This window comes from Carassius carassius, chromosome 8 (assembly GCF_963082965.1).
Source record: "Carassius carassius chromosome 8, fCarCar2.1, whole genome shotgun sequence".
In the NCBI taxonomy this organism is placed as follows: domain Eukaryota; kingdom Metazoa; phylum Chordata; class Actinopteri; order Cypriniformes; family Cyprinidae; genus Carassius; species Carassius carassius.
Genome location: NC_081762.1, coordinates 1,228,128 through 1,248,349, shown reverse-complemented (window position 1 = coordinate 1,248,349; position 20,222 = coordinate 1,228,128). Strand labels below are relative to the sequence as shown.

Below are 20,222 nucleotides of genomic sequence, written 5' to 3'. Positions count from 1 at the left end.
GGAAGTTCGCAAGTGGAATTAAAATGGTCCCGCTTGGATGCAAGAATGCGGCTTTGAAACATGTGTTGTCGTTTAGACGACATGTGTATATGTTTTTGAATTCACCGAATTTAAATGTTTCATTTAGGTGCGTTTTTGATGGTAAGTCGTATATGGTGTATGCTATCGCTGGGGAAATGAGATGCTATGAATGCAACTCAGTTGGACACGTGAAATTGTCGTGCCCTTTCAGAAACGAAGAAGGCAATGAGGCTGGCCCGAGTGGTGTTTCGGGTGAGAGAACAAATAATCCAGTGTTGGAAGGAAATAATAGTGGGGAAGCTAAGTCGCTAAATATTGAGAAAGGAGATGAGATTGGAGGAAGTTCCCAACAAGAAGGACTTTTTTCTGATGATAAATTGTCAGGTAGCGAAAATCGGAATGGAAATAGTTCTGGCAATGTTCAATTTCAGGAAAATGTTGAAATTGTAAATGGTAAGTCTGTTGTAACTGATGGAGGAGTTTTACAGCAAACTGAAGCAGTGGATGAGTTAATTGAAAGTAAAAGTGGAGTAGAATCAAAGACTGTAAGTGGTGGTGATTTTTTTATATCAAAGATAGTGCTGGGATCTGATAAGGAAGTGGGTAATGAGGATGGTAACGATGATGAAAGTGTTCTGTCTGATTGTTCAGATGTATCTAATTTCTCACAAATCACAAGTGAACAAGTATATTCGTTGGAAGAGTTAAACGAATTTATGGATGAGACGTTGGGAAAAACAGTTGATGTAAGGAATTTTTTTCCTGATGTGAAAAAGTTTGAAACTTCAGTTCTTTTTTGGCAGAATAGGGTTGGAGAAGAAGGTCTGAGTCAGAGGAAAAGATTTCGGTTAAAAAAGATACTTTCAAAGATAAGAAGAGGGAAAAGTCATGCAAAACGTAAATTTAATATTTGGCCCAAATGAGTTGCACTTCACATAAGGTGACTTTAACACTTTTCCTTTTCTGTCTGTCTCTTCTTTCTTTCTTTCTTAGTCCTCTTATGGAGATTATAAGAGTGGGCTCCTTAAATATTAATGGAGGAAGAGACAGAAGCAAGAGAGCAATGGTTGCTGAAATAATTAAATTAAAAAATATAAACATTACTTATTTACAAGAAACACATACAGATTGTGATAATGAGGTGGAATGGCATAGATGGTGGGATGGGAAGTGTTTCATTAGTCATGGATCAAATATAAGTGCGGGGGTGGCTATTCTTTTTTCAAAAAATATGGATTTAAATATTTTGTCTACTATAGAATTAGAAAAGGGTAGAGTTTTAATAGTTAAAGCAGAAATTAAGGGGATTGTATGTTTATTCGTTAATGTTTATGCTCCTAATGAAGGACCAGATCGTATAGAGCTTTTTAAAAAGTTACAAGACACATTAAGACAACAAAATGATGATATCTGTGTGATAATGGGTGGAGATTGGAATTTTTATCTATTGATCAGGAAAAAGCCTTTGATCGTGTGGGACATATATATCTTTTTGAGGTTTTAGAAGCTTTTGGGTTTGGGAATAATATTGTTGCTTGGATAAAGTTGTTGTATAATAATGCATCTGTTTTAATCAAGACAGGAGGTGGGGGATTGAGTAGCACAGTAGCTGTTAAAAGAGGCATTAGACAGGGGTGTCCTCTTTCAGGGCAGTTATATAGCTTAGTAATTGAACCTCTATGAAACACAGAATCTCTCGTAAAGAACAGGGACACAATCGACTGGTACACGCTGAATGTGAAGTATGAAGTGCTCTTACCGCGTCGTTTTCTAATAAAACCATGTCTTCTGTAATGAATGAGCTGCTAACCGTGTGATTAGAACGCGTCGCTCAGCTCAGCTGCACTGAAGCCCCGCCCCTTGCTGCGCGGCGTCATGGCGTCACGTGACCTCACTGCAGCTGACGCTGAAATGTAGTTTTAAAGCATCAGTAGTTGCTGTACTTTATAAACGTTCTATTTAGTATTTTTATTTTCCTCACAGTAATCTGTTTTATATGAACCTGTTACACTGAGTGGTGGTTTTTCTTGTTAACTAGCAAAAACTGATCGCATTTACAGTTAACATTTAAATAACAATATTATGAATATTATATATGATCTAAAATATAACATTATAAAAAGGTGTATTATATAATAATGTCAAATATAATGTCAAATATTTTTGACTTAATATATTAAAGTAAAAAGGTGAAAAATATATTTTATATAAATACATTTTTAATCAATCATTTTTACTTATATAATACACATTTTTATAATCTTAGATATTAAATTTATATTATAAAATATGTAATTTATACATACATATATAGCATCTATACACATACACACACACACACACACACACATATATATATATATATATAAATGTAATTAAATATAATATATGTAATAAAAATATAAACATGTAAAAGTTAAATTATATTTTAAATAATGTTTTTGTAATTTTATAATCATTTGAGAAGAAAAATACTGACAAAAAGATTGGATAATATATATATACACACTTTTTAACTTATAGATATATACATGTAAAAATTGTATTTAATATATTTTACATTATTATACAATACACATTTTTACAATATTACATTTATAAAAATATAAAATATATTTATTATTATTATTATTATTATTATTATTATTATTATTATTATGACAAAGAGATTATGAAATTATATAACGCAAAAAAGTGAAAATGTATATTTTATATATTTTAATTTTAACTTTTTTAAACGTTATAATTATTTGAGTAGAAAAAAACACTGAAAAAGATTATATGAAAAATAATCTCATTTTATATATAAATAGTTTTCTTTATATATATATATATATATATATATATATATATATATATATATATATATATATATATACATATATACATATATATACATTATTATAAACTATATTTTATATATAAACACTTTTTTTACTTTAGATATATACATGTAAAAATGTGATTTAACATATTTTACAACAACACACATTTCTATATTACATTTATAATAAAATATATATTTATTATATTATAAAACACACACAGTAAGTAAAAGTGAAAACTATATATATATTAGTACATTTTAATAAAAATACAAGCAAAAAGATTATACAATTATATAAACTAAAATAGAAAATATGCATATATTTCCATTTTAATGGAATTGTAACTTTTTAAATCAATTTATCATTAATCGAGGATTAAAATACTGACATAAAAGAATATAAGCATTTGTTAACACAATCTAGAGCAGAATTAACAGAATATTTCTACAAATACAGTATGTTCAGGCAAATATGCCATAAGCACTGCTCTAATAACTTTGATTAATACAGATGCAAGCAAAAACTCTGAAATCATTTCTTATATCAACTCAATGTATATGAGACTTTTCTCTTCTTCATAATTACAGAAGCTGTCTGTGTTCTGTATCACTGTGTGCTGTATTGGTGTCTAAGGTGCAGATGTGGAGAAAGCGCAGTCGTGGATTCGCTGGAGATCGGCGAGCGCATGAGAGAACGGAGAGCTCCAGTCTCGATCGAACACGGCTCTCAGTTGCTGATGGAACGAGTTTCCTGAAGCATTCTGGGACAGCACTAAAGCCACGCCGGCCGTGGTGCTGAAGTAGTCAGCTGACCAGTTAGACGTGCCTGGACACAGACAGCGTTAGCTTCAGTTCACTTCAGCATCTGTGTGTGTAGGACAGTAACTCACCGACATATGCCACTTTATCTGTCACCAGATATTTGTTGTGGTTGATTCTGGAGTAAGGGATGTGTGACTGGTTCCCCGCTGGAATCACAAACACTCTCTGTGCACCAGAAGGCATTTAACAACACATCTTTACTGATCACATCCTCTTGGTGGAATATTAGACTTAACGTAATACACATCTAGAGAATTAAACACTAATTTAACCTAACATACATCTAGAAAAATTAATCATTTGAAGTAAATTAAAACTTGGCATAATATACATTAAGTACGAAATGTATATTATGTATATTATATAGTATATTAAGGAATTAAACAAAAACTTAATCTAGAAAAATTAAGTAAAGGTAGAATTAAATACAAATTTAACCTAACATACATCTAGCAAAATGTAATAATTCGACGTATTGACTTAATGTACATTAAGTACGTTAAATTAAACAAAAACTTAATCTAGAAAAAAAATTAAGTAAATGTAGAATTCAATACCAATTTGCATATAGAAACATTTTATAATTAGAAGTAAATGAAAACTTAACATTATTTGATCAAAAATACAGAAAAAAATGTAATATTGTGATATATTATTACAATATATTTTTTAAAATATATTCAAATAGAAAACTATTATTCTAAGTTGTAATAATATTTCACAATATTACTGTTTTTTCTGTATTTTTGATCAAATAAATGCAGGCTTGATGAGCAGAAGAAACTTCTTTCGAATACATTAAAAATAGTAATGTTTCCAAACTATATAAGGAGAATTAAGTAAAAACTTAATGTAATATACGTGTAGATTAAATAAAGGTAGGTGGAATTAAATACAAAATGTTCATAATATACATCTAGAAAATACTTATACTATATAATATATAATATAATATATAATATATTATACTAAATTAAAACTTGACAATATTCATTAAGTAAGTAGAATTAAACAAAAACTTAATCTAGAAAAATTAAGTAAAGGTAGAATTAAATACTAATTTATCATAATATTCATATAGAAAAAGATTATAATTAGAAGTAAATTAAAACTTAATATATATATATATATTAAATAAGGAGAACTAAATAAAAACTTAATGTAATGTATGTGTAGAAAAAATTAAGTAGAATTAAATAAAACAAAATAAGCAGAATTTAAAATGTAATGTAATATACATCTAGGAAAAAATAAATAAGTAGATTTAAATAAAAACTTCACATAATTACATCTAGAAAAATTAGATAAGCAGAATTAAAAAAACAAGTACATATCTAAAATAATAAAATAAAGACTATGTGATATACACATAGCTGTCTGTATCTGGTGACCCACCACAGCGATGTTGATGTTGTCTGATGGAGAATGAAGAGCATCTAATGACCTGATGAAGGGCCAGACGGCGGGATCTGTTTCCTGACCACAGCTGACCAGCAGACAGACGGAGACGTTCCTGTCCACGGCAGAGCGCTTCAGAGCGTCCTCAATCACGGGCCAGTATCTACACAACCAGAGGAACCTCATCAGAAACACTGAGCGAGAGGAACGTCATCAGAAACACCGAGCGAGAGGAATGTCATCAGAAACACAGAGCGAGAGGAACGTCATCAGAAACACCGAGCGAGAGGAACGTCATCAGAAACACCGAGCGAGAGGAACGTCATCAGAAACACCGAGAGAGAGGAACGTCATCAGAAACACCGAGCGAGAGGAACGTCATCAGAAACACCGAGCGAGAGGAACGTCATCAGAAACACCGAGCGAGAGGAACGTCATCAGAAACACCGAGAGAGAGGAACGTCATCAGAAACACCGAGCGAGAGGAACGTCATCAGAAACACCGAGCGAGAGGAACGACATCGGAAACACCGAGCGAGAGGAACGACATCGGAAACACCGAGCGAGAGGAACGACATCGGAAACACCGAGCGAGAGGAACGACATCAGAAACACCGAGCGAGAGGAACGTCATCAGAAACACCGAGCGAGAGGAACGACATCAGAAACACCGAGCGAGAGGAACGTCATCAGAAACACCGAGAGAGAGGAACGTCATCAGAAACACCGAGCGAGAGGAACGTCATCAGAAACACCGAGCGAGAGGAACGTCATCAGAAACACCGAGAGAGAGGAACGTCATCAGAAACACCGAGCGAGAGGAACGTCATCAGAAACACCGAGCGAGAGGAACGTCATCAGAAACACCGACCGAGAGGAACGTCATCAGAAACACCGAGCGAGAGGAACGTCATCAGAATCACCGAGCGAGAGGAACGTCATCAGAAACACCGAGCGAGAGGAACGTCATCAGAAACACCGAGCGAGAGGAACGTCATCAGAAACACAGAAAAAGAGAGGAACGTCATCAGAAACACCGAGTGAGAGGAACGTCATCAGAAACACCGAGCGAGAGGAACGTCATCAGAAACACCGAGCGAGAGGAACGTCATCGGAAACACCGAGCGAGAGGAACGTCATCGGAAACACCGAGCGAGAGGAACGTCATCAGAAACACCGAGCGAGAGGAACGTCATCAGAAACACCGAGCGAGAGGAACGACATCAGAAACACCGAGCGAGAGGAACGTCATCAGAAACACCGAGCGAGAGGAACGTCATCAGAAACACCGAGCGAGAGGAACGACATCAGAAACACCGAGCGAGAGGAACGACATCAGAAACACCGAGCGAGAGGAACGTCATCAGAAACACCGAGCGAGAGGAACGTCATCAGAAACACCGAGCGAGAGGAACGTCATCAGAAACACCGAGCGAGAGGAACGTCATCAGAAACACCGAGCGAGAGGAACGACATCAGAAACACCGAGCGAGAGGAACGACATCAGAAACACCGAGCGAGAGGAACGTCATCAGAAACACCGAGCGAGAGGAACGTCATCAGAAACACCGAGCGAGAGGAACGTCATCAGAAACACCGAGCGAGAGGAACGTCATCAGAAACACCGAGAGAGAGGAACGTCATCAGAAACACCGAGCGAGAGGAACGTCATCAGAAACACCGAGCGAGAGGAACGTCATCAGAAACACCGAGCGAGAGGAACGACATCAGAAACACCGAGCGAGAGGAACGACATCAGAAACACCGAGCGAGAGGAACGTCATCAGAAACACCGAGCGAGAGGAACGTCATCAGAAACACCGAGAGAGAGGAACGTCATCAGAAACACCGAGCGAGAGGAACGTCATCAGAAACACCGAGCGAGAGGAACGTCATCAGAAACACCGAGCGAGAGGAACGTCATCAGAAACACCGAGCGAGAGGAACGTCATCAGAAACACCGAGCGAGAGGAACGACATCAGAAACACCGAGCGAGAGGAACGACATCAGAAACACCGAGCGAGAGGAACGTCATCAGAAACACCGAGCGAGAGGAACGTCATCAGAAACACCGAGCGAGAGGAACGTCATCAGAAACACAGAGAGAGAGGAACGTCATCAGAAACACCGAGCGAGAGGAACGTCATCAGAAACACCGAGCGAGAGGAACGTCATCAGAAACACCGAGCGAGAGGAACGTCATCAGAAACACCGAGCGAGAGGAACGTCATCAGAAACACCGAGCGAGAGGAACGTCATCAGAAACACCGAGCGAGAGGAACGTCATCAGAAACACCGAGCGAGAGGAACGTCATCAGAAACACCGAGCGAGAGGAACGTCATCAGAAACACCGAGCGAGAGGAACGTCATCAGAAACACCGAGCGAGAGGAACGTCATCAGAAACACCGAGCGAGAGGAACGTCATCAGAAACACATGAGGAGACTCTCAGACTCGTGTCCTGTTACCCGTGATGATGGAAGAACTTGGACGCGGGGTAAAACTCCATCACCGCCACATGAATGAAGTCCTGAGCTCCTCTGATGGCCGACAGGATCGCATCCAGATCTCGTGTGCGAGAGTCCGGACAGAAGACCGGCGGAGAGGCCTGAAGAAGAGCAAACATACCAACACTGGGTTTATTTGAGCTAAAAAGAGTGAAATATTATTATTATTTCAAATGTCAGTTCTCTGTGTCAATCTGTGTTAAACTATAATTTATTTCTGTGATGCTCCGCTGTATTTTCAGCATCATTCCTCCAGTCTTCAGTGTCACATGATCTTCAGAAATCAGAATAATATATGCAAAGAAACATTTCATCAATGCTGAAAACATTAATTAATTTGTTTTTTTTTGTGGAAACTGTGATGCATTTTATTTTTCAGGATTCACAGATGAACAGAAAGTAATAAGAAAGTGCATTTATTTGAAATAGAAATCTTCTGTAACATTAATAATGTATTTTGATCGATTTAATGCAGCCTTGTTGAATAAACTGTCTTTAAAAAACAAACCTTTTTTTAAGCTACAGCTTCTTTTTTTATTTATTTTTTGTTATTTCCCAGATAGCAAACTGACTCCGCAACGGATCCGCCCCAGAGGTATCACAAGCTCCAGAACGGATCCGCAAAACGGGTCCGGAACGGAGTCTACTTGCACAGCGCAGCGGATCCGGAACAGATAAGGATTGTGGATCCAGATCAGATCCGGGGCAGACCTGCCCCGTGTCCGCCGATAAGGTAGTTCATCCGCCGCAGATCCGATCTGGACCCGTTTATTAAGTGGGTTTTGGTCTGGATACCTTTCAGATCACTCTCAAACTAGTACTCTGGTCACAACTCGCTACACAGAAATATTTAAAATCTAAATGGACCAACATCAGATAGACTGGATTGCTCTATAAAAGCTTGAATATTTAATGTCTGCCTTTATTAATATTAATAAAACATGATGAAATCATTCAGAACTTTAGCCAGTTACAATAAAACTATAAAAAGTCTGTAAATGCATTTACAATCTGTAATTATTTTTAGATTAATTATGTTCATTAATTGGTATTGAATAGAATTATTACAGTAAAGGAAATGCAACCATAAATTGTACCATTTTTTTAATTTATTATTTAATGAAAAATAAGACTTTACAACATTAAGAAGAGTAAATATTTGAGCAACATCTTTTTGTTAACAGTTGTACTGCTTAATTTTTTATTTGATTTTTTGTAGAAACTGGATTTTATTTAATTTTCTTTGAAAAGAAAATTAAAAACAAGTTGATTCTTTGAATAAAAAAAAACAATAAAAAAAACATTTATCTAAAATAGTAACCTTGTACCTTTATTTTATTGTAACTGTTCAAAACACTGAAGGTAACAATGAAGCTCTGAAGAACTCTGCTGCTGGGTGCTCACAGTGGGACGTTCCTTGAGCTTCCCTTATCAGCTGCCAGGCTGACCCACTATATATTGTGCGTTTTGTGATTTCTTCATCAGTGGCGGCACGTGATACATGGCTCTCTCACAGCACCTGTAATACACAAGCGGATTTTCATTTAAAAAAATTCATTCACATTGAAGCTACCAGTTTTTTTTTTTTCAAAGGATACATATAACCACTGCCTTTAAAACAAAAGTGTACAACCTGACATTTATTAGGTACAATATGTAACTTTTGGCGCTCTAGCATAGCGCTGTGCAGATAAACGATATTATATTGAATTGCGATAAAATATGTCAATAATGATGAGAAGCCCTAGGCATTTTTATTCGATATGGATTAATATAAGAGCCAATCATACAGCAAAAATATGCGACAACAGCCATGTTGTCAAAGAACAAAGTCAATTCCAAAAGCTTCCTAAGTCGATGAATCAGTATATCATGTAAATTAATGTGGCTGACTCCCTGATCAGTGCCCTGACTACTGAACTAGGGAGCTGATTGAGACGCAACCATAGACTTTACTTGGGTGGGTCGCCCAGGTATATTTGGAGACACATTTATGCTTTTATTACTTTTATCCTCTCAGACTTTTGTATCCGGCCAAGATAATGAAACCATCTGCGATTGAATGAAAATCTCCCCTCGCCCTATGTGTTTCGTACCTGCTCGTTGTGTGTGCGTCAGAACTGTTTGCTCCCGCTGACATTCCCACATTTACTTACACAGGAGGAACTTCTTGGACTCCGTCTGGCTGAATACTTTTTTCCCCATTCACACCCTTCCAGTTGATCCTCCTCCCAACATCATCATGGAACATGCTGGAAAGGATGTTCCACCTGACATGTTTTGTATCATGGCCCCCAACAGTTGCAAGGGAAGAAATCTAAAATGTAACAAAAATGCGGTCAATTTCTTATATATTAAAAGGTTAGTTCACCCCAAAATTAAAATTCTGTCATTAATTACTCACCCTCATGTTGTTCTACACACGTAAGGCCTTCATTCATCTTCGGAACACAAATTAAGATATTTTGATTAAATCCGATGCATGAAAGTGAAACCAACAAAGTAGGTTGTAAACCTAAAAAGTAGGTTTTTAAACAAAAACTTCTCTGAAAATTCTTTGTATACTATGTACACTCCATCACTGCTTTCCACAGTGTTATATAGAATGCAAATCTCGTTTCAAATAACAAACACAACCTAAGAAACAGCCTAAAACGTAGGTTTTAAACTTTTAACCTTGTATGAATCTTTAGAAAACAAATGGCACGTGTATTACATGTTAAAAGTTGTAGTGTGGACCATTATAAGTAGGGCTTGATGATTATGACCTAAAATCAAAACCTCGATTAATTAAACATTTTACCTCAATTATTGAGCATGAGCACCGAGCTCGATATAATACACATCGGATCATATAATCGTTTGAATGTCTAAACTGGCAAACCGTAGGCTAATACACAAACCATAAAACACATACAACTGACAGAGTTTAGTGAAGACGCAAGGCTCACTGCTCGTGCGCCGTCTCTGTGTTTTACGTCAATTGCGTTGGTTAGAGCTTCAGAATTTCGGTTTCGAGTACTTTGATTAATTGTCCAGCCCTAATTATCAGTATTTGACAAAATAGCTGGCTAAATCCAGTTTAAAACAGTTTTTAATCTTACTTTACTCAGATGTTTGTTTAAGATGAAATCGAAAGATGCAATACTCCAAAAACACACTGGTGGCACTTGAATGAGCTGTAAGCTGCAACAGAACACACACACAAACAGTAACTTATTAATCATGAATTAATATGGTAAGAAATAATGGTATGAATCTTTTGAAATGGCACATTTATTACATGTTAAAAGCTGTAGTTGTGGACCATTATCAGTATTTGACAAAATCAAGTTTAAAACAGTTTTTAATCTTACTTTCCTCAAACGAGATGAAATAGAAAGAAGAAATACTCCAAAAACACACTGGTGGCACTTGAATGAGTTGTAAGCTGCAACAGAACACACACACACACACACACACACACACACACACACACGGTAACTTATTAATTATGAATTAATATGATATGAAATAATGATCTGAAACAACATTACATGAGGTGGAGAATAGTCATATCATATGTAAACAAAAAAATAGACTCAAACAACTAGAAGTTCAGTGAAAAAAAACAGGTAACGTTAGGCCTAATATTAGCTTGCCTGCTATTTTACTCGAAAGGAGTGAAAATTTGCGTTTAGGTCACACTGGACTGAAACCTTATTTAAAAAGCTTATTAAATATTTTACTTTTTACTCAAATCTGAGTTAACGCTAATGACACTGAAGAGCTAACTTGGCCACAGTCATTTTTTTTTAAATTACAAACATTCAAAAAAATCAATTAATGGTAAAGTTACTTGATACAACTGTTCAAATAAAGCATATTTTAACTACTCTTACCGTGTTCAGTCTTCACCGACCTGTCGGCTCCAGCTTTTCCACAGTGAGGAGAAGGATTCAGTGACGATGATAATTGAAAAAGGCGCGTCCGGTTAGTTAATCCGCCCAGCGTCTGTGACGAGCCCGCAAACTGACAGTGCGCTGTGCGGAGGCGGGGCATATTCTGTGCGCGTTGTCGAATTGAATCCGAGCGTACAGCGGAGCAGGCGACTTGAAGGCGGATTCGCCCCGGAGTCTGTTGCTATCTGGGTTCAGTTCTAGTTATTTCAGTACAAGTTAAACTAATATTTTTTTTACATTTAATATTATTTCAGTAAATGTTTATTTTATTTCAAGTAAATATATGTTTCAATTTTAGTTGATTATATAATCACCCTGTTACATATATCATTATATAATTTATTAATAAACTGAATTAGTGCTGGCAAACGTGTTATTTTATTAATGTTTTCAAACAGTTTTATTTTAATATTTTTCATTTTAATTTTAGTTACAATTTTAGTCATTTTGTTGTGTGCTTTTTGTAATTTTTGTATGTTTTTTATGTCTATATATATTTTTGTTAATTTAATTTTTAGTACATCAAGTTAAATTAAAACGTTTTATGCTGACTCAGAAACTAGCCGAATTAATTTTAATCTTAGTAATTTTAATTATTATATTTGTTTCCATTTAGCTTTGTTTTTTGTTTTATTTTATTTTTTACTTCAGTTTTTAAAATTTTACTGTTTAACTGTTATTTTAGTATCGAGACAATATTGTGGCTTTTATTAATATTTTCAAACAGTTTTATTTTTAAATTTTTCATTTTAATTTTAGTTAAAGTATTAGTCATTTTGTTGTGTGCTTTTTGTGTATTTTTGATGTCGATATACATTTTTGTTAATTAAATTTTTAGTAATTTTTAGTACATAAAGTTAAATTAAAACGTAATTTGAGTAATTTTTATTATACTTACATCAGTTTTGCTTCTAGTACTTAAATGTTGTTTTAAATAGTTTGGCCAAGAAACATCTTTGTTCCTGTTTAGCATCATATTTATAACTCATCTTTATCTGAACCAGTTCTAGTGAACGATAACACTTTATGTTGTGTTTTCTCTGATCAGATGAGTTTGTGTGGATCACCGTGATGTATGCTTGGCTCTGGACTCCGCTCAGGTTGAGCAGCAGCGGATGCTCCTGGTTGATCCGGGTGTCGTAGTCGGAGGGCCACGGATCCGGGATGGAGGCGTTGGAGGGAGCCGTGACCCAGTAGGACTGGAAGATCTTCTGCAGGTCATCAGCCAGAGCGCTGCAGTTATAGATGACCACACCGAGCTCCTTCACCTGCGTCAAAGCTCTCCAGTCCATGTTAGCGCTGCCGATGTACACGTGTTTCCCGTCAACAATCCAGAACTTGGAGTGAAGAATTCCTTTAGTCAAACGGCCGAAGTTCACGCGGCGTATCTGTACTCCTGCATCCAAACACACACGGTCACTGACATACAGCTGAACTCAAATCAAGCAGAAACACTCAGACTGAAGTACAGTAAAAGTACTGACTGGAAATACTTAAAACACTAAAACTGAGAGTGATATGAAAATAAATTGAATCGAAGCAGTAACATTAAAGAAAAAAACTTTAAAAAATAATAATTCACTAACTCAAAATTAAAAAAGGCAACTAATCAAAGCGCCAAAGTAATATAAATAAAAACTAAAACTGAAAATTATGGTCAGAACACAACAAAATTACTTTAAAAAAATTAAACTTGCAATTACTCACTGAAAAATTAACAAACTAAACTGAAATAAAAATATGTTAAACCTAGTAATCGTTAAAAAAATTAGATGAAAGTAACTGAAATTAGTTTAAGATGAAGCAATAAAATTACTAACTGGAAATATAAATATATATATATATATAAAGCTGAGAGATAAATTAAATGCAATTAAAATAAATAAAATTTAAGGCGAGAAATAACAGTAATAAATATAACAAAATTAAACTAGTTCAAAATTAAATCTAAAAATAGAAAAAGTTTAAAATAAAATGGCTACTAACATGAAAATAAACAAAATATAAAAATGAAAGTGGAATAATCTAAATACAAAAAATTTATAAAAATGACAAAATACAACAAAATTACTTAAAAGAATTAAACTATCAATTGTAACATGAAAACTAAATATAAAAAAAATTTAATATAAATATATATAAACTAAAACTGAAATAAAAATTTATCTAAATCATAATATAACAAATAATAAAAATTACCCAAACACAACAAAATTACAAAAAAAAAAAACAAACAAAAAAACAATTTAAAACAAAAACTAAAAATATTAACCCTAACCCTAAAAAAACTAAATTGCAACTAACTAAAGCACTAGAATTACTAACTGGAAATGAACTAAAACTGAAATAAAAATATGTAACTAGTTCAAAATTAAATAGAAAAATAGAAAAGTTAATAAAATAAAATTCCAAATAACAAGAGAGCCAAATTAAAATAAACAACATACAAAACTGAAAGTGGAATAATCTTAATACCAAAAAAAATATAAAAATGTCAAAATACAACAAAATAACTTAAAAGAATTAAATAAAAATTTTAAATAAAAATAAAAAACTATATATATATATATATATAAAATAAAACAGAAATAAAAATTTGTTAAATCTAAAAAGTAAAATAAGTAAATAAATACAAAAACACAACGAAATGTTAAAAATCTATAATTTACAAGAAAACAAAAAATATACATATTAAACTAAATGTTAAAACAAAGGAAATAAATTAGACCTAAATATTAAATTATAAAAAAGAAAGCTAATAAAAATGACAAAAAAATTATTTAACTAATAATTACAATGAAATCTGAAAAAGAAATGCTAATTCAAAAATATGAATACAATCTTTAATAGTACACAAAATAATGCTCAAATGACACTAGTTAGAACTTGCGGACAATTTCTGGATTATTTTCAGTAGATAATCAAGAGAAAAAAATAAAAATGTATTAATAATAATAATGATAGAATGAGCTGAAACTAGTCTGAAGTTGTTCAAATCAAATCCTGACCTTGTTCTTTGAGGACTTTCAGGTCGGTTGAGTTGGGAGCTAAAGTTGGGATGCTGGTGACGACGCGCACAGACACGTTCCTGGACGGTAAAGCCTTGAACTCTTCTAAAATATCTCTGCCCTGAGAGACAAGACATCAATCTTCAGAAACAGCAGCACTTTCAGACGCATCAGTCGTGGATGAAGATACCTGTCTGTCGCTGGACGAGTTCACGCTGATGTCTTCGCCGGTCAGACACCAGTAGAACGACGCCACGTCGATCTGTTTAGAGGCTCGAGACAGAAGATCCTTCCAGGCTTCATACAGATTCACTCCAGCGCTCACGTTTCTCCCGTAATCCAGGCCCAGAGGAAAACTCTCCACCAGGACAATACTGGGAGAAATCACACAACCAGATTAATAACTCGCTTTACTGAATCATTCTCCATACAAAACACACGATCTGTTGATCTTGTTAATATCTATATATATATATATATGTGTGTGCATACAGTATGTTTATATTTATATATAAACCAAAACAAAATTACTAAAAATGAAATAAAAACAGAAAATATAAAGTTCCTTAAAAATATTAATAAAAGCTATAATAAAAACTCCATGATGCCTAAATAAATAAATAAATAAATGAATGAACAAACTAACTAATTAAAAATTTAATAAATGAACGAATGAACAAATATATGAATGAATTAATGAATGAATGAACAAACAAATGAATGAATTAATTAATTAACAAATGAATGAATGAATAAAATAATGAAAGAATTAAATGGATGAATGAACGAATGGATGAATGAATGAACAAACAAATGAATGAATGAATGAATAACCAAATTAATAAATGAATGAATGACCATACGAACTAATATATGAGCGAATGAATGAACAAAAAATGAATATATGAATGAATGAACAAATGAATGAATAAATGAATGAATGGATGAATAACCAAATTAATAAATAAATGAATGAATGAACAAATGAACTAATATATGAATGAATCAATGAATGAACGAACAAAGGAATGAATGAATAAAATAATGAAAGAATTAAATGAATGAATGAACGAATGGATGAATGAATGAACAAACAAATGAATATATGAATGAATAAATAAATGAATTAACAAACAAATGAATATATGAATGAATGGATGAATAAATGAATGAATGAACAAATGAATGAATAACCAAATTAATAAATGAATGAATGACCATACGAACTAATATATGAGCGAATGAATGAACAAACGAATGAATGAATGAATTAAATATTGAACGAATTAAATAAATGAAAGAATTGAATGAATGAATGAACGAATGGATGAATGAATGAATGAATGAACTAATAACTAAAATAATAAATGAATGAATAAACAAACTAATATATGAATGAATGGATGAATGAACGAACAAATGAATGAATTAATAAAATAATGAATTAATTAAAAATGAATGAACGAATGACCGAATTGACGAATGGATGAATGAATGAACTAATAATTGAATGTATGGATGAACAAATGAATGAATGAATTAATAAATTAATAAATGAATGAATTAATTAATATGTATGAATTAATTAATAAACGATTGAATGAACGAATAATGAATGAATGAACTAACGAATTAATGAATTAATGAACAAATTAATATTGGTCAAGAATGTTCAATTCTGTTTTGGCATTCAAAATAAATCAGTCTTTTATAAATATTTCATCAGAAAAATGAACTGAAGTCCGTAAAATTCAAAATTGTAAAAAATTAATTCATAATCAAAAATTGGCAAAAATACATGAAAATGTATTTAAAATACAAATACAAAATATTGTGTGGAAAAATGTACTTAAATGGAAATGACATTTTATTTTTTCATTGAAAGGCTTTAAAATACAAATACATATTTTAAATACATGTATCTGAAATATTGCTCTCTGATCTCTGTTCATAAATAGATTTACATTTAAAGTAGTTCCCAAAAAACAACATATTTTTGATTAGTTTCACACACACACACACACACACACACACACACACGCTACATGACAAAAACACACAACAAAATTACTAAAACTTTGAAATTAAAATGAAAACAGACAATAAAATTGATTAAAAATATATTAATAAAACCTATAATATTACAGAATTTTACTAAAATAAAGTGCATATGTAAACAATATTTCTTTCAATCGCGTACATATCAATTTATAATAAATGTGAGGTATTTAAATAATTCAAAAGTATAATTATTAAAATTAAAAGATTTTTATTTCAACTAGTTTCCAAGCTACACTTAACATTTTTTTTGTTTCATTTGAAAATGTTATGTAAAAAACACATGACAAAAACACACAACCAAATAAGTAACAATTGGATTAAAAATTAAATTAAAACGTAACTCAAAATATTAACAAAAACTATAATAATATATAATTGACACAAAAATAACACTGTATCAAAGCATTTTGAACACTATTCACTAACAAACACTGAATTCGTCAAATAAATAAATAAAACAATCCCCAAAAAATTAATTAATTCCATTGTGTGGCACTTAAAAATATTTCAATCTGTTGTAAGATTGAACTGAGCAGAGTAAACTGTAATGTAAAATGTAAATATTATGAATTTAGAAGTACAATAATTTTATAATAGACATTTTATAACTAAATTCATAATTTTAGAATACTTCTGTAAATGTCAAAGCAGTTGCATTTGCTTCGGTTTAAACTGAACTAAAGTTCAGCACAAACAAACAAATCTAAATTAAATAACGGTGTGAATATCCCCTTTTTCCGGGGGTTTTCGGGTTCATATCAATCAAAAGCATTCAGATGCACGTCTAAGAAATGTGACGTTTTAAAAATAGAACGAAACTCCACGGGAAATTCACAAGTGGGTTTTATTTTTAAAAGAAAAGGAAATTGAATGTAAACTAAAGCTCAGCTCTCAGTGGCCATGCATTCAGCGTAATCCAAATCCAAACAGAAGCTGCTCTTAAACTCAAAGTGTGACGCAGAAGAGCTGAAGGTGGCAGGAAGTGAAAGCATGAAAACAGGAAGTGAGCTCACCTGCTCTGCTCGATGAGGCCGGTTTGATTACAGCACGTCTGTGTCTGAGGAGGATTCAGAGCCTCGTGGATTCGATCCTCATTCTTTAACACCTCTATCACTGTCACAGCCAATAAAATCCCCAAAAGCAGCAGACATGCAGCGGCCAGCAGAGCCGAGACGGGACACCTGGAGTCCTGAGAGCACAGAAACATCACAAGATAGAAAACATCAGACGAGACGCTGTGAAAGAGACACTCACCCTGCGATCGGACACATAGCTGTCATGAAGACTCTTGTACGGAGACGTCAGTTCATGACCCTCCAGCAACCGTGAAGATCTGGAAACAAGCGTTTATCACTGAGTCAGTCATTAATCAACAGAAAGCACTGAGTGTGTGTGTGTGAGACTCACGCTGGCATGATGAAGCAGGTGCTGATGATTTCTCTTCTGACACACAAAGGGGAAAATGCTTCATTAGTCTCATAAGTTCCTCATTCGCTTTTCATTTCTGCTTTCTTTTATGTCACTTCAACACTGGCCTAATATTCACGGGGCTTTCAGACATCTGTGGATCACGTCTCACGTCAGATTTCACATGTGACAAAAACAAAAGCTATACTAGTAAGGACTAAACAGAAATAAATAAATAGAAAGGAAAAAAATTATATAAAAAAGTAAATAATATTAATAAAAAATGTAATCAATAAATATAAGTAAAATTAAATTAAATGGAAATAATTTAAAATAAATAAGAAAATAATATAAGTAAATCATTTAATTAATAATAGAAAGAAAACAATAATAAATAAATAAATAAGAAAACTAAATATAAGTAAATACAAAAATGATGGAAACAATTTAATAAGAAAATAATAAAAGTAAATAAATTAATGAATTAATAATAAAAAATAAATATGAAAAATAAATAAAAGTAAATAAAATAAATAAATAAAAATGATTGAAACAATTCAAATAAATAAGAAAATAAACTAATAAAAATAAATAAATAAATACAAATAATTATTAGAAAACAATAAATAAATAAAACCGTTATATATATATACATATATATATTTATAAAATAAAAATAAAACATTGAATCTGTGCTAAACTAATAACTAATGTGAATTAAGATAATTAGATCCATTTACAACATCACTTTCTAGTTTCTAATATCTCAAATCAAATTTAAAACAATTAGGCATCAAAAGGCATTTTTTTATAGAATATGAAGGTTTATGAAAGCAGATGGTGAAAATGCATAAAGAGGACTAGAAGACATTTATAATTACAGTTTGATTACAGACTTGCATCTTCTGTCCATTTTAAATCAGAAATCATTTACAAACGTTTAAAGACAAACCTCAACACATTGAAACAGAAAGACATAAATGGTATTTTTCCAAAACGTAATCTTCATGTTTAAATTGATGCATTAATTTAAAACTCAGGCTTATAAAGTATTTTTGTGCACATTAGCATTAAAAGGTTTAAATGAGGCGTCTTATAGCCGTCACACAGATACTGTATATTACACAATAATATTGTGTTTGCATGCTGTATAATATTAATATCACAAACCTCAATCAGTGCACTGATGTCAGTCATTAATGAGCGTGAAAGAGATGTGTCAGAAACTCCCGATTCTTCTGAGTATAACAGCAGACTTCAGTTTCATTTCAGCAGAAATACGACTGAACAGAGCTTCAGTGCATGACGCTTACATAAGCATTTATCATCAGAGCTTCATGTAGACATGTTTACTTCAGCTTTATATGCACGTCCAGGAGTGATAACGAGTGAGGAGGAACTAAGGGTTATAATGGGTTGTGATCAAAGAGAGACTTAAAGACTGCAACAAATAAATAAATAAATAAAATATGTTCTTCCTCTGTATTTTTGTATTGTTTTCCAGTAAACATCTTGAAAACAAGACATTTATTCAAGATGCAAAATGGCTTGTGATTAAATAATTAAATAAAGGGAGTTTAAATCTTAAAACAAGAATTATATCTGCTAATGGAGTCAGAAAAATAATCTCGTTCTCCCTCTGGATTAAGTTTATTTTTCTTGTTTTTAGGCTTAAATTCACTTAATTTTGAAAACATTTTTTTTTGTAATAAAACAAGACTTAATATCTTGTCATTTTGCTTGTATCTTCATTTCTTTTATTTTTTATTAGATATTTGTTCTAGAAAACCAATAATAAATGTTTGCAGGGCATTTTCACGTCAGTGATATTTTATGAAAAAAATGTCGTAATTATTATTTTTGTCTTGATTTGCATTACTAATATTTGTAAAATAACAAAAAAATAATTCCAGTAAAATCATTTTAGTATTGAGATACTATTGTGGATTTTATAAATATTCTGGATTAGTTTTTATTTATATATTTTTGTTTTCACTTTATATTAAGTTTTAATTCGTCCGTTGTATTTTTTTTTTTTTAAATACATTTTAATAGTTTTCTTAATTTTATCTCACCTTTATTTTTGCTTTTAGTTACTTTAATACATCAAATTAAACTAAAAGAAATGTTGCCTTGGCAAATAGCTAAACTGAAATAAATAAGTTTCTTTTTATATTTTTATTTATTTTTTATATTTATATCACTAGTATTTTATTATATATTTTAGTT

At 32.5% G+C, this 20,222-nt stretch overlaps 1 protein-coding gene across 1 annotated transcript; it reads right to left on the bottom strand.

The window, feature by feature from the left end:
- Positions 1–3,464: 3,464 nt before the first annotated feature.
- On the bottom strand, positions 3,465–19,242 carry LOC132144935 (5'-3' exonuclease PLD4-like). The gene is made up of 11 exons (XM_059555529.1): positions 19,164–19,242; positions 17,994–18,029; positions 17,841–17,919; positions 17,600–17,775; positions 14,716–14,899; positions 14,526–14,646; positions 12,585–12,913; positions 7,538–7,677; positions 5,066–5,231; positions 3,739–3,835; positions 3,465–3,674 (listed from the first exon to the last, which is right to left on the bottom strand). The coding sequence occupies exons 2-11, from the start codon at positions 17,999–18,001 to the stop codon at positions 3,478–3,480; spliced, it is 1,497 nt and encodes a 498-aa protein (XP_059411512.1). The 5' UTR covers positions 18,002–18,029; positions 19,164–19,242; the 3' UTR covers positions 3,465–3,477.
- Positions 19,243–20,222: the final 980 nt, after the last annotated feature.

Excerpts from the sequence above, each read along its gene's own strand:
- LOC132144935 (XM_059555529.1), bottom strand. Across the intron at positions 17,776-17,840 it reads GCTATGTGTCCGATCGCAGG|GACTCCAGGTGTCCCGTCTC; the intron begins GTGAGTGTCTCT and ends CTGTGCTCTCAG. Across the intron at positions 3,836-5,065 it reads ACAACATCAACATCGCTGTG|AGAGTGTTTGTGATTCCAGC; the intron begins GTGGGTCACCAG and ends TCTGGTGCACAG.